General features: G+C 39.2%; 2 protein-coding genes across 3 annotated transcripts; both read left to right on the top strand.

Annotated features, from left to right (window-relative positions):
- The first annotated feature begins 1 nt into the window (after window position 1).
- arhgef3l (Rho guanine nucleotide exchange factor (GEF) 3, like) lies at window positions 2–6,998 on the top strand. Of its 2 annotated transcripts, none has more exons than XM_058083876.2 (13): window positions 2–317; window positions 469–520; window positions 586–636; window positions 1,880–1,945; window positions 2,013–2,120; window positions 2,199–2,357; window positions 2,563–2,625; window positions 2,802–2,898; window positions 3,686–3,762; window positions 4,562–4,819; window positions 4,967–5,137; window positions 5,275–5,467; window positions 6,617–6,998. In XM_058083876.2, exons 1-13 carry the CDS (start codon window positions 271–273, stop codon window positions 6,862–6,864), a joined length of 1,590 nt encoding a protein of 529 aa, XP_057939859.2. In that variant the 5' UTR covers window positions 2–270; the 3' UTR covers window positions 6,865–6,998. The 2 variants fall into 2 exon arrangements, with proteins under 2 accessions (XP_057939859.2, XP_078654234.1); XM_078798108.1 differs by having other exon boundaries at window positions 589–636.
- A 134-nt stretch (window positions 6,999–7,132) lies between these two features.
- usp21 (ubiquitin specific peptidase 21) lies at window positions 7,133–15,284 on the top strand. The gene is made up of 12 exons (XM_078798109.1): window positions 7,133–7,343; window positions 7,928–8,252; window positions 9,411–9,467; window positions 9,550–9,667; window positions 9,752–9,866; window positions 11,803–11,922; window positions 11,997–12,061; window positions 12,132–12,319; window positions 13,689–13,767; window positions 13,851–13,958; window positions 14,109–14,223; window positions 14,348–15,284. The coding sequence occupies exons 2-12, from the start codon at window positions 8,097–8,099 to the stop codon at window positions 14,439–14,441; spliced, it is 1,215 nt and encodes a 404-aa protein (XP_078654235.1). The 5' UTR covers window positions 7,133–7,343; window positions 7,928–8,096; the 3' UTR covers window positions 14,442–15,284.
- Window positions 15,285–15,328: the final 44 nt, after the last annotated feature.

A 15,328-nucleotide genomic window follows, 5' to 3' on the forward strand; every position in this document is an offset into this window, starting at 1 on the left:
TGCCCTCCAAGTGTGCTCCAGAATGCAGTAGTTTAGTTTCAAGTTGAAGTGATCTCAGGTTTTGCACCCGCCCAAAGAGGACAGCATGCATTTTAAAGTGCGGCCCGAAAGGATGTGGTTTAGTGTGACACGGAGGAACCACATGAGGAAGAAGTTGCGCTGAACTGTGCAAAACTGGCTTTTTTTTTTTTTTTTACTATAGGAACGTTTTCTTTTCAACTGTAATTTTTTTTTCGGGGGTGGAATGTGAGTGATTTTGATGATGCTTTGATGATGATGATGAAGAAGATGGAAGTGGAAGAGACAAAGACATCCCGGTATGTTTGCTTTTCATTGTTCGGGGACGCTATTATGATTAAACCTGCTACTATTTAGTCATTTCTACTTTGCCTAATTCCAATAGATCATTAATTAATTAGTTTTTTTTTAATACCAAGTACCAAGAACTTGATGACTTAATGTTCTTAGGTCTCAGCGAATAGGAGAAATACCGTCGACCACCATCTGCGACCATGCTGGAGTAAGTCTCCATCCTCTTGTGTCTTTATCGTTAACGATACAAAACTCACCATTGTCTCATCTTAGAAGAAGAGAAAACAAGACTCGACCGCCGAGCCTGCGATCAGAATCGCTGAGGTGAGTTTTGTCGAACTCCATGATGATGATGATGTCTTCTCTAACTAGCGGATGTTAGTCAACCATACTTTGGTGACCACAAAAGCTTAGTGTTTTCGGTGTCCTGATTCCGTCATACTTGGTCCAAAAGGAGTAGGAAGAAGCAAAGCTTATTAAATTATACCCCTCCATCTGGTACTTTTACAATCACTAACTGTTACATTTGTTCACTTCCTGCTTTCTATAATACGGTTTAAGTTTTTTTTTTTGTTTTTTTTTTAAATAATGTACATCGTACCGTAGTACGAGGTATATGACCATACAATGACCATGTAATGACCATGCAATACTATGGGTACCATAGTAAGTGTCAATATAGTGATATATATAGCACATCATGACTGGTTCAAGACTCTTCATCCTTGTATTTAGCAAACATCAACTGCTTGTATTGTTTCTTGAATTGGCTCATCGTTGTGCATTGTTTGATTCCCTTACTCAATCCATTCCATAGTTTGATTCCACATACTGAAATGCTATGCTAACGCTAACATAGTCCTAGCATAGAAGTGTTTCAAATGTACTTCTTCCCTGAGATCATATTTCTCCTCTCTTGTAGAGAAGTATTGGATGACATTTTTAGCTAATTGCTTATTTTTAGCCTTATGCATTATTTTAGCTGTTTGAAGATGAACTATATCAGCAAGTTGAAGTATTTGTGATTTTAGAAATAAGGAGTTAGTATGTTCAGTGTAGGCGGCATTATGAATTATCCTTACTGGCCTTTCTTTTGCAGTACATTTAGCCAGTGAGGATTGCTTTTATAGTTATTATCCCATATTTCCACACAATAAGTAAGATATGGTAGAACCCGAGAGCAATAAAGAGTGTGGAGTGATTTCTGATTGAGAACAAATTTTTGCTTTGTTCAATACTGAAATATTTTTTATGTTGTATATTTCTAATACGAGTTTTCCTGCTCATATTTTCATCTATTTTGATCCCCAGAAATTTATTTTTGTTATTCTTCATACTCTGAATAAGATTCATTGCTGTTGCCACTAATTTCAAATGCATCAAATTTCGACATTTAAAACAGCGGCCATCTTGTATTTTCCTCCAGCGCGCTTGCTTTCAACACTTCCTCTCTGAAAGAGTCACAGGAAACGAGGGCCACACCACGCAACATGTCTTGTTCCACTTTTCTCAGCTCTCATGGCTTCGCCTCCTTTATTTTGTGTTTTGTGCTCCTCTGTTTCACCAGAATGAAGAAAAGGAGGAGGCAGAAGAGGATGCGGAAATGTTGCCAGAACACATGATTGACACAGAGGTGAATCTTCCATGTCGAGCTGCATGGATGTTTCTTTTATTATTTGTTATTATTATTATTATTATAGGAGCCCTCCAACAAGCGAGTGAAGCCTGTGGTGAAGTCCAACAGCCTAACGGGGGTCATCACTCCGGTTAAGACCCCCGCTCTCAAACGTATCGGACAGTCAATTTCGGTAAATTTCGCAAAATTCGCTCAGACTCCCGTTTGTGTTTAATTGAACCAATCACTCATTCGATACCCGTTTTTACAGCGATCTATCAGTTTTCGCACGGAGGCTCGACCTTTGCCGACGCGCTCGCTACGCTCTCGCGGAATTGGGTCCTCGTTTCCACGCAGACGCAACAGTCAATGCTGGAGTGACACGGCGGAGAGCCATCACCTCACCGCCAAGGAGATCAAACGTCAAGAGGTGAGGAGGGAGGAAACGAAAATGAACGTAAACGAACCAGCAAGGCGACTGGTATTGACTGCGCCACGGATTCTAAAAGAGGATGTGAGCTGGAACCGGAGGCTCGACTTCCTTTATTGAAGACTCGGCTCATTTTTGGGTCACACACAAATTTAAATGTGGGTTTTCGTGCGTCGAAAAAAAAGCGTTGTCGCTTCTTTTGCAGGTCATCTATGAGCTAACTGAGGGAGAGCGACAACTCATTGAAGATCTCAGTCTTGTTAAGAAGGTACACAACCATAAGGCAGCACTCGTGTAGCCCCCGACCAACGCCATCAAGGCCCCATTATTTCGTGAAAACTGATGTTTTCCAGACATATTGACTCATTTATATAGTGGATCTGTTTACTGCATGAGTGGACGCACTTTTGTGTGGGACTCGATCATTTTTATTTGACCCTTCAGGTGTACTATGAGCCGATGTTGAAGCTGGATATCATGACCGAGAGTGAACTCATGCAGATTTTTGGCACTCTGGACTCGCTCATTCCTCTCCATGAAGGTATTTTATTGTGTTTTACACTTGTTTGAACAAACTATAATGATACGATACAATAACGGCATCAAACACGACTGTCTGAAAGTCTGAAATTTACACATACTATGCATCTTTATTAGTGGTGGGCAAAACCGTTCATTTCAGTGAATCGGATCATTCCGGTTCAATCAGTAAAAAGATCCGTTCATTTTGGTCAATTGGAGTCAGTCCGTTCACTCATGTTCACGTTCGTTCGTTCAATAATGCAACAACATGCGATAACTAGTGGTGTGTCAGTCATGAACGAACGGGTCAAAAGAACTAGTTCTTTTTTTGTGAACGGAATGAACGAGGTCACCGACAATGTAGGTCAGTCTCTCGGTCTTTCGGTCAGCTAACCCGACCCACTCACTCACAGAGCGAGGCGCGACGATAGGATAAGACAAGCAACGGACTGAACGGGTATTTTAGGGGCGGGGACCTCGTTCATTCCGTTCACAGAAAAGAACTAGTTCTTTTGACCCGTTCGTTCATGACCGACGCCGTTAGCAGGGAATGAGTCAATGTTGTAGCCTGTGCATGCAACTTCCTGCTTTATATTTGCTGTCGTGTTTGTGTTTACCACAATATTAGAAACCGCTCTGCTCAGGATGTGGAATCTGCACTCTTTAGTTTGTATTAGAATTATTTTATGATAATTATGAATGATTTTATACTTGAATTGCCTTGTGTATGAATTGTGCTTTGTAAATAAAATGTCCGTGTCCCGTGCTTGTTATGTTAAAAGCAGTCTGTCTTGGTTCTCTAACAGATCTGCTGAGCCGCCTTGAGCGTCTGAGGGGTTCGGAAAAAACTGTGGGCGAGGTAGCCCCCACATTGATTAACTGGGTTGGTATATTGTCGAGTGTACTTTCTAGGTTCCCGATTTGGGGTCAGCGTACACCATAAAATAAACAATTAGTGCTAACACTCGCAATTACGAGTGCGCCCGAATGCCTCATGGCACGAGGAGACCGGGGCAGGAAGTAGGCAGCGTCAAGTTTTGTTTCTCCGTAAGTTTGGTTATGTTGTGCATTAATCTGGAAGATTTCATTAATATCGATGTTCCAATTAATATCCACATGGTGTAGCGGTGAGATTTTCACCTGAAAATGAGGCATGTAAATTTGTATTTCTAATACTATTAAGAAGGGAGTGGTAGTTTTTTTTTGGTGGTAGTTTTCACTTTGTACTAGTTATTTTCAACCACTGTGCTAGTGTGCCGCGAGGAATTATCCAATATCGTTTTTTTTAGTTTACATTTATTTAACATTTTCTGCAAATATTATGTCTTTGTCGAGTGTCCGTGGTGTAAAGACTATCAGAGCAATGCAATATTCGTCCGTGTGGCAACACGTCGCTAATTGCTTCGTTCCGCCAATTGAGTTAGTGATGCACGTGAGGTGGTGCCTTTTTCCAATGTAAAAAAAAAAGTACAGTGGCTCAAAAAAAGTTTGAAAAACACTGCTTTTAATGAGTAAACTGCTATCAGTGTTGATATTTCAAATTAATTCAGGTTAATTACAGGTTACATGATGTAATTAAGGGGTACGCTGCTATAAACAGTTTGGGAACCACTGCTGTAAAGCACACTGAATGTATATAATCTTAACCTTTCACCTCTTGACATCTAATCTCATCCGAGTAGTTCCCTTGCCTGGAGGCCTATGTCACATACTGCTGCAACCTCGTGGGTGCCAAAGCCTTGCTGGACCAGAAGAAGCACGATAAGAGAGTGGAGCAATTTTTGCGTCTGTGCCAGGAGTCGTCGTTTAGCAGGAAACTGGATCTGTGGAACTTCCTGGATCTCCCTCGGAGCCGTTTGGTAAAATATCCGCTCTTACTGAAAGAGATCCAGAAATGCACACCAGCGGAGCACCCGGATGAATTCACATTACCTGAAGCAGTGAGTCAATATCAATATAAAAACGCTATATTTCATATTTATTAAGATACAAAGACATGAAGTTGGTGCTATGGTGATTTGTAGACTACAACTGATATAATGACTACATTCAGGCTGTTTAAAGGTCATTATTCTATTTATGCTCAGCTGGAACTCATCCAGAGCATCGTGGCAGAGGTGAACAAGAAGACAGGAGAGGCTGAGTGTCAGTTCTACCGACGGGGGCTCACCTACCTTGAAGACGGCCAGAGGCTACCAGAAATTCAACAGTCCCGTTTCCTTTACTGTCATGGGGAGCTTAAGAACAACAAAGGACAGGTAAGAACTACAAATATTGGGAGTTTTTGCTAACGCTCATATTTCACTGACTGATTCACACAACATGGACAGCCTCATTTTGTGTAACACTGCAAACAAACACTATATGTGTGTGTGTGTGTGTGTGTGCGCTCCAGCGTGTGCATGTGTTCCTATTTGAGCTGGCACTGGTGTTGACCAGACCGGGAGAGGATAGAGATGGAGGTCACGTGTTCCACGTCTACAGACGACCTCTGCCAAACACCTCCTTAAACCTGGAGGTGATCCCGGATGGAGAAACAGCTGGAGGGGGTTCCTTCAGGGGAGCGTTCACGGGGGGAAATGATAAAGGTAAAGTGTATGCATCTCACTTTTCACAAGTGTGTATACCATAGCATTTCAGTATGTGGAATCAAACTATGGAATGGATTGAGTAAGGAAATCAAACAATGCACAACGATGAGGCAATTCAAGAAACAATACAAGCAGTTGATGTTTGCTAAATACAAGGATGAAGAGTCTTGAACCAGTCATGATGTGCTATATATATCACTATATTGACACTTACTATGGTACCCATTATGGCATTGGATGCTCATATCACCTTGTACTTACTTCGGTACGTGACAAAAAATAAGAAATTTAAAAAAAATTTAAAAACTAAAGAAAAATTTTTACAAAAAATGATAACATAAATTTATAAATTAATAAATAAAATAAATTTGCTAAATACAAAGATGAAGAGTCTTGAACCAGTCATGATGTGCTATATATATCACTATATTGACACTTACTATGGTACCCATTATGGCATTGGATGCTCATATCACCTTGTACATTATTTAAAAAATAATAATAAAAAGAAAACCTTAAACTGTATTATGGAAAGCAGGAAAAAAAACTAAAATAAAAAAATAAAATAACAATAATAAAAATAAAAAAAATACAATTATATTAGGAAAGCAGGAGGTGAACAAATGTAACAGTTACTGATTTTAAAAGTAATTGTAATCTGATCCATACCAAAATAAAAATAAAAATAAATAAATAACTAAATAAATAATAATAATAAAAAACTTTAATTCTATTGGGAAAGCAGGAAGTGAACAAATGTAACAGTTAGTGATTGTAAAAGTAGGGTTAGATGGAGGGGTAGGATTTAATAAGCTTTGCTTCTTCCTACTCCTTTTGGACATGTGGAACTGGGAACTGATTATGGGATGCATTCAATTGTAATCTGATGCATGTTCAAATGAAATAAAACCATTACCATATACCTGACATATTTCAGAAACCATTTTATCAGGGTATACAGTGGTATGAAAAAGGTTGGCCTCCCCACCCCCCCCTGATGATTTTCAAGATTTTCCTTTATAAAGGACCGGTTGTTGGGATCACTTTTCTAGATACTGTTGGCATGTTATCGTCTGATTTTGAAGAATCCTAATGTAACACAACCTCACTCTTACCGCCCCCCTTTTGTGTAATTTACCTTTACAGTGAAGAACTGTTTCCGTGTGAGCAGCAGGGGGCGCTCCAAGGCCTACTCGTACAGCCTGCAAGCCAACGACTCCTTTAGCAAGCAGCAGTGGGTCACCTGTCTGCGCCAGGCCATGGTCCAGTCTCGAGACAGGAAGGCCCAGACCAGACGGTCGCTGGCTCCTCCCCATTGTGACCCTGTCCTGTGTCACATAGCCGGCCTCAGCCTCAGTTCTGATGCGGCGATGGCAGATGTCACTCGCCGCTGAACGACGAGGTCCTCTTTTTTTTTTTTTTTTTTATCAGTTGACATGCAAGGATGTTACAAATGGCGGACATGTTGCGTTGCATCCTGAAATAGTATTATTGAATGTAAATTTAATATGCCCCCATTTTTTTTTTTTAATAAACTGACACTTAAAAGTTTATTGAAGTAGTCCTAGAAAACGACACAAAGATGCACGGCCTTAGTAGCCAACAATAAGTGAGAGTGAGAAAAGATTAGAGATGATTATCCTCCCTCTTTCTCTCTCTCCTCTTCCCGCTCTCTCTCTCTCTCTCTCTCTCCGGCTTTTCTTTCTTTGGACACCACTGACGGGACAGGACACGGAGGTAGACTTTCATTTCTAGCCGCTACACCCAGTGAAACAGTAGACAGCCCCTCTATGCATTTTTAACAGCTCAGCAGGTGATGGGAACCGTTAGGTCGACAGGACACTTTGTTCACAGATAAGCTCGGGCAAATGAGGTGAGTTCAATCTGCTTTGTTTTCGGGCAACCGATAGCATGTTAATAGCATGCCATAATGTTTAATTCCTAATCTTGATGCTTTCTTTCAGAGTCATCAACTTTGCAAAATTTAATTACGAAAAAAAAAAAAAATCTTAAAGCGCACCTATTATGCTTTTTCAACTTTTCTGACCTATAAATGTATTTAAAATGTTGTATTCTGGTGTTAAACTATGCCAAAATTTCAGGTCATGAGGTTTGAGTATTTGGAAGTGAAGTGTGAGATGGCTCAAAACGCTCCTTTCAGAAGGCGTGGTAAAACTTGCCCCTTTGTGATGTCACACAGGGACGGACTTTCTTATGTTGTTCGTAGCTGGGAAGCAATTTGAGCACAAAACAAAGGAAATACAGCTGGAATAGGTGCATATTCTAGAAGATCTAGAAAGCTTTCTGTGCTTGTTATTGTGTGTAGCTGCTCTATAGGAGTCCACAACTCAATACAAAGGGTGAAATGAGCATAATGGGTCCGCCTTTAAGTCACAATATATAATTGTTTTTATTTTTAGATATGTATACATCTAATTTAAATTTGTGTTTTTCCAGCTGCTTTTCTCTAAAGGGGGGATAAATACCGAGCTGCAATTGATTCATTAGAAGAAGACTTTCTGTCTGAGAGGAGGCTTATGAGCTGCTACCAAATTCCCATCACCTTTACCCCGCACGCGAAAAAAGCATCTCCCCGCCTGAGAGCTTTGTTAGCTAACACGCCAGGATGCCCGGAGCCGGCGGTGTCAACGAAGACGGTTCTTGCAAGGCCTTGTGTCGAAATCTGGCATCCCAGAACTGCCTGCAGAGAGAGACAGCTGATATCTCCCAGTCCGTCCTCTACACATCCCTGATGGGGCTTCTGCTGGTGGCCGACAATGAGGTGTGCAGGACACTACACGTGCAGCTGTAATGCATACTTAGCGTCCTTCCCGTTTCTCACAATGTTTCAATTGAAGTATCTGCACCACAGTACCGTCCTTGCATGGAGTCCACACATAAACAAGCACATGTTTAAGCACCTGTCAGCACTCCCCCGTCTCCTAATAGGATGACTGCTTTGGACTGACCTCCATTTAGACTTTCTTGTTTTGCTAATGAGATAAGAAGGCTAAATCTCTCCTAGCATGTACATATAAATAGACCCGGTGACATGGTAATGGTAATGGTAATAATGGTAATGGTTTTATTTCATTTGAACATGCATCAGATTACAATTAATCAGTTCCCAGTTCCACATGTCCAAAAGGAGTAGGAAGAAGCAAAGCTTATTAAATCCTACCCCTCCATCTGGTACTCTTACAATCAGTAACTGTTACATTTGTTCACCTCCTGCTTTCCTAATATAATTTAAGTTTTTTTTATTATAATTTTTCATTTTATTTTGGTATGGATCAGATTCCAATTGAGTGCATCCCATAATCAGTTCCCAGTTCCACATGTCCAAAAGGAGTAGGAAGAAGCAAAGCTTATTCAATCCTACCCCTCCATCTGGTACTTTTACAATCAGTAACTGTTACATTTGTTCACTTCCTGCTTTCCTAATATAATTAATTTTTTTTTTATATATTTTTTTTTATTATTTTTTAAATTTTTTTTTTATTTTGGTATGGATCAGATACAATTTGTATTTTTTTTAATTTATTTTTATTTGTATTATTATTTTTTTATTTTAATTTTAATTTTGGTATGGATCAGATTCCAATTGAGTGCATCCCATAATCAGTTCCCAGTTCCACATGTCCAAAAGGAGTCGGAAGAAGCAAAGCTTATTAAATCCTACCCCTCCATCTGGTACTTTTACAATCAGTAACTGTTACATTTGTTCACTTCCTGCTTTCGAGAATACGTTTTGTTTTTTTTTTTTAAATAATGTACCTCGTACCGAAGTACAAGGTGATATGAGCATCCAATGCCATAATGTGTACCATAGTAAGTATTCTCCTCTCTTGTAGAGAATGTCGGTGTTCAAGCAAAATTACAATGAGACACATAAGCGTGATTTGGTCACGTTCTTTTTTTGTGTTTCATTTTTCCGTAGAAAGAGCAACTGGTGTTAGGAAGTGGAAGGGCTGGCCTTAGGAACATCAGGAACACAGTATGTGATGATTTGTCCTAAGTAGTCAATCAACTTGAATGTTATTTTTGGGTAAGCATGCCCCCCCCCCTTTTTTTTCTAGTGTTTTCTGAATGCAATAGTCCAGTGTTTGTCTCATACACGTGGCTTGCGAGACTACTGCCTCCTGAAGTCCTACAGACATGAAAAGTTCTCCAAAGAGGAGGCGAGGCTTATGGAAGGTAAGTGTCTTTGTCCTCCTTGTATCCGTTTTTTTTTTTTTTTTTGGTCATTATCTTTTTTCACTAATTGTCTCCCGATGTCAGCTTTCTCTCAGGTGTTGTCTGGACTTTGGGATGCAAAAGAAGAGGACGTGGTTGTCAATCCAAGACAGTTTTACAATATTTTTAAAGATGTTGTGCCTTACTTCAGCGGCTACAGGTGAGACAGTAAAATCTGTGTTTTATTATTACAAATTCAAATTTTCTAAGGTGTTTCATGACACAATTTGGTACATGAACGTGACACTACTTGAAATTGAGACTCTTAACTTGTGTAAAAAGTGTGAATGTGAGTATGAGTGCTTGTTTGTATTTACGTACGTGGCCTGTGATTGACTGGCGACCAATCCCGGGTGTAACCAGTTGTACATAAAATGTTCATTGGTTCATTTTCTGGGAGGTGCTGGAGCCTATCCCAGCTGTCTTCGGGCGAGAGAGTCCGGGTACACCCTGGACTGGTGGCCAGCCAATCACAGGGCACATATAGACAAACAACCATTCACACTCACATTCATACCTATGGACAATTTGGAGTCGCTAATTAACCTAGCATGTTTTTTTGGAATGTGGGAGGAAACCGGAGTACCCGGAGAAAACCCACGCATGCACGGGGAGAACATGCAAACTCCACACAGAGATGGCCGAGGGTGGGGAAAGACAAAAGAAGTAACCAAAAAGTTACCACTTCCACACAAAATAGGAGAACTCATTCATTTTCTACAGCTTTTCCCCACAAGGGTCGCGGGGGTGCTGGAGCCTATCCCAGCTGTTTTTGGGCGAGAGGCAGGGTACACCCTGGACTGGTGGCCAGCCAATCACAGGGCACATATAGACAAACAACCATTCACACTCACATTCATACCTATGGACAATTTGGAGTCGCTAATTAACCTAGCGTGTTTTTTTGGAATGTGGGAGGAAACTGGAGTACCCGGAGAAAACCCACGCATGCACGGGGAGAACATGGAAACTCCACACAGAGATGGCCGAGGGTGGGGAAAGACAAAAGAAGTAGCCAAAAAGTTACCACTTCCACACAAAATAGGAGGAGAACTCATTCATTTTCTACTGCTTTTCCCCACAAGGGTCGCGGGGGTGCTGGAGCCTATCCCAGCTGTCTTTGGGCGAGAGGCAGGGTACACCCTGGACTGGTGGCCAGCCAATCACAGGGCACATATAGACAAACAACCATTCACACTCACATTCATACCTATGGACAATTTGGAGTCGCTAATTAACCTAGCGTGTTTTTTTGGAATGTGGGAGGAAACCGGAGTACCCGGAGAAAACCCACGCATGCACGGGGAGAACATGGAAACTCCACACAGAGATGGCCGAGGGTGGGGAAAGACAAAAGAAGTAGCCAAAAAGTTACCACTTCCACACAAAATAGGAGTAGAACTCATTCATTCATTATTTTTTTTACTGCTTTTCCCCACATGGGTCGCGGGGGGTGCTGGAGCCTATCCCATCTGTCTTTGGGTGAGAGGCAGGGTACACCCTGGACTGGTGGCCAGCCAATCACAGGGCACATATAGACAAACAACCATTCACACTCACATTCATACCTATGGACAATTTGGAGTCGCCAATTAACATTAATTAGCATGTTTTTGGAATGTGGGAGGAAACCGGAGTACCCGGAGAAAACCCACGCTTGCACGGGGAGAACATAATAAAATAATAATAATAATAATAATAATAATACATTTTATTTGTATAGCGCTTTTCAAAATATTCAAAGACACTTTACAGAAGAATGTAGAGTAAAAGAGTAAAATATACATTAAAATACAACAATCATTGGTTAATACACAGTTAAAACATGAGTAAAAGCGGGGCGGGGCACAGCAGTCAGATATAAAAAGTTAAGATATTAAAAACAGATTTAAAGAGGTGGGTTTTTAGTTGTTTTTTTTTTTTCAAGCACGGAGTGAATGGGGCAAAGAGTTCCAGAGGGTGGGGGCAGCGATGGAGAAGGCTCTGTCACTCTGTTGTATTGAAGATAGAAGTTATGAATGAATGAATAGTTCAAGGCTTATCATTTCAATGAGGTAGTTATTGCTCTGTGTTTATAACATATTTGTGTATCGCAGTCAACAGGATGCCCAGGAGTTTCTCAGGTTCCTTTTGGACAAGCTGCACACCGAAATCAATCGCAAACCCCACATGAGACGAGCACTAAAGGACTCGGAGCCAAAATATGCCAGATTTAGGTGTGTGTTGCTGTGAGGAAACATCTACGGTCTTCCTGTGATTTATTCACCTTCTTTGACTTTCCTTCCATCAGGATCTCTGAAGAGGCGGCCGCCACGTGGAAAAGACACTTAGAGAGAGAAGACAGCAAGATAGTCGGTAAGAAGTACAATTTATTTCATATTTCTCTTCTTGAAGCGACCGGCAGCTAACACTCTTCTTCTGACAGATCTGTTCTCAGGTCAGCTGTTGAGCTCGCTGCATTGCTCTGTGTGCTCCCACTACTCCAACACATTTGATGTCTTCTGTGACCTGTCGCTGCCCATCCCCAAGCGGGGCTCCCCAGGGGAGGTGACGCTGAAGGAGTGCTTGGACCTGTTCTCTCAGGAGGAGAGGCTGGATAAGGAGAATTCACCTGTGAGTATTCAAAAGCAAATAAATAAATAAATAAATACTAGCCGTCTGACAACAATCAGGACAAGTTCACTGTGAGGTGTACTCATCAAAGTTGTATCCAAGATATGATAAAATGCTTGCTGGAATTTCAGGGATGTACTGGACATAAATATATTTTTATATATAATAATAATAATAATATAATTTGTAACATATTATATACTATATTTTTTGGACTATAAGTCGCACTTTTTTGCTATTGTATTAAGAAGATATGATAAAATGCTTGCTGGAATTTCAGGGATGTACTGGACATAAATATATTTTTATATATAATAATAATAATAATAATATAATTTATAACATTTTATATACTATATTTTTTGGACTATAAGTCGCACTTTTTTGCTATTGTATTAAGAAGATATGATAAAATGCTTGCTGGAATTTCAGGGATGTACTCATTTTGGGAGATACTGGACATAAATATATTTTTATATATTATATATAATATGATAATGATAATTATAATATATAATTTATAATATAGTTTATATACTATATTTTTTGGACTATAAGTTGCACTTTTTTGCTATTGCATTAAGAAGATATGATAAAATGCTTGCTGGAATTTCATTTTGGGAGATACTGGACATAAATATATTTTTATATATTATATAATAATAATAAAAATAATAATTATTATTATAATAGTTATTATTATTAGATTAATATTATTAACAATTATTATTACTATATTATAATATTAAATATTAATAATAATAATTAATAATAATTAAATAATTAATAATAATAATTCTTGTTATTGTTATTAGTATAATAATAATAATATATAATAATTATTATTGTATTATTTATAATATATTTTATATACTATATTTTTTGGACTATAAGTCGCACTTTTTTTCATAGGTTGGCTGTTCCTGCTACTTTTACTCCAGAGCGACTTCTAAATGAAAAAACTGTTTATGTTACATAAACACTGGACACCTTTTTTGTTTGTGTGTTAGCATATCTTACACCTATTCAGCCTGTTATTAATTATTTTATTGTTAGAACTTGCCTTCCAAGAGGACGTAATGTCTGTTTTGATCAAGTAGTTAAAAAAAAGAGTAAAATAAATTACCCGCAAAAAATGCGACTTATACTCTAGTGTGACTTATGTTTGTTTTTTTCTACCTAATTATGCATTTCTGGCCTTGTGCGACTTATACTCCGTAGCGACTTATAGTCCAGAAAATATGGCATGTAGAGTTAATTTCTTGGATACTGCACATTTGACTTTCAATTACAAAACAGAACGTTGTCATTGTTTTGAATGTAACACAGTAATAACACTTGTACATGTGTATTTATTCATGTGTTTTAGATGTGCGAGAGGTGTAACAGGCACACGGAGAGCATGAAGCGACTGTCCATCCAGAGGTTTCCTCATGTTATTGTCATCCGTATCCTTGCATCATTTTCATCATGCCAAATGTTTATACTCATATGAAGAAGCGTCATTATGAAACTTAACTCTGTTAATTAGATCTGAATCGTTTCACTACGTCACGATGGTCTATCAGTAAAAGTACCGTTTATGTGTCCTTCCCACTCACAGACCTCGATCTCGGACCCTACGGACCGGTAGACTGCGGTAATATTTCTTTCGAGCGTGTTTCCTTTTCATGGCTATGCTATTTTTATTCATTTTGAGCAGAGAAAATATGTATTACATCTACTTTTTTAAGTTTATTTGCTGTAAGTGGATTTCAACTGTGTGTTTTTTTTTATTATTTCTCTGCAGGTCCGGTTCTGTATAATTTATATGCAATATGTAACCATGTGGGGACTGTAAACATGGGTCACTACACAGCCTGTTGTTCTGATGACAATGGATGGTGTTACTACAATGACTCCAGGTGAGACACGGAGCCTATTTGAAAGCTTTCAAAAATTCCTCCACGCACTCGTGCAACTGAATTTACATATTCATACTTCCAAACTGCAGAACATTCTGATACTTTACCCTCAATCTACCCACAGTGTGACACCGCTTTCTGAGAACCAGCTTCAGACCAATCAAGCTTACGTCTTATTCTACCAGCGCAGTAACAACACTGCCAATAAAAGGAACTAAGACTTCACACTGGCTAAGGAAGACAGCCAATCAGAGAAACCGTATCTTCTGTGTCCATAGAAACAAACACAGTGCAGCCTTGCTGGCGTTTATGAACTTTGTCAATCCCAAGGAAGCGCAACACAAATACTGTATGTGCTGTAAAAAAAAAAAAAAAAGAGGTGATTGTGTCAAGAAGAGCTTAGGTGCCCTGTCGCCTTAAGGATTTTTATTATGTATGTATATATTTTTCAGAATGTACTCATAAGTAAGTCATTTGATTGGTAGGACTTATTAGTAATCACCCCAACCATCTCATACCACGGAACTATGGAATAATAATAATAAAAAATAAACATTGTACCATAGTTTGGTGACTGTGCATGTAAATAAATGTAAAGTATAAATGTATTACTTTTAAATTCATGTTTTTTTTTACGTTTGTACGGTGGCAAGAAGTGCAAAACACCGTTAGCAAAAAGCAAAACAAATGACATGTACACCACCCGGAAGGGGATTGTACTTCTGATTCGTGTGGCGATTCAACGCCTCTCATTGGTCCAGACGTTTCCACTTCCTGTAACGGAGTAATTTAGTTTGCTTTTTGTGCACGTGTCTTTTGGACGTCTCGGCCACCGTATGTTTTATTTTATTATTTAGCTTTTATTTATCTATCTTGGCAATTTGAACATACGCATCTGAGATATAATTGTTTATGTAACTATACATGTATACAAAAATTAAGGTTTTTAAGGTTATCTATCTGAACGTATACAGCACTGGTTTCCTGTGAAACAATCCCTTACCGATGATTAAAATGCCAAGTTTTTAATAACTGATAAACGATAGTGTGTTACAGTATTAAATATGTGGCACAATAACACTGTCGTGTTCCTCATGGAAAGACA

This window comes from Doryrhamphus excisus, linkage group LG17 (genome assembly GCF_037039965.1).
Source record: "Doryrhamphus excisus strain RoL-2023G ecotype Guam linkage group LG17, RoL_Dexc_Guam_v1.1, whole genome shotgun sequence".
In the NCBI taxonomy this organism is placed as follows: Eukaryota; Metazoa; Chordata; class Actinopteri; order Syngnathiformes; family Syngnathidae; genus Doryrhamphus; species Doryrhamphus excisus.

Excerpts from the sequence above, each read along its gene's own strand:
- arhgef3l (XM_058083876.2), top strand. The coding sequence starts at position 271 with ATGATGATGATGAAGAAGATGGAAGTGGAAGAGACAAAGACATCCCG. Across the intron at positions 1,946-2,012 it reads AACACATGATTGACACAGAG|GAGCCCTCCAACAAGCGAGT; the intron begins GTGAATCTTCCA and ends TTATTATTATAG. Across the intron at positions 5,468-6,616 it reads CACGGGGGGAAATGATAAAG|TGAAGAACTGTTTCCGTGTG; the intron begins GTAAAGTGTATG and ends TTACCTTTACAG.
- usp21 (XM_078798109.1), top strand. The coding sequence starts at position 8,097 with ATGCCCGGAGCCGGCGGTGTCAACGAAGACGGTTCTTGCAAGGCCTTG. Across the intron at positions 9,668-9,751 it reads GGAGGCGAGGCTTATGGAAG|CTTTCTCTCAGGTGTTGTCT; the intron begins GTAAGTGTCTTT and ends TCCCGATGTCAG. Across the intron at positions 14,224-14,347 it reads TGTTACTACAATGACTCCAG|TGTGACACCGCTTTCTGAGA; the intron begins GTGAGACACGGA and ends ATCTACCCACAG.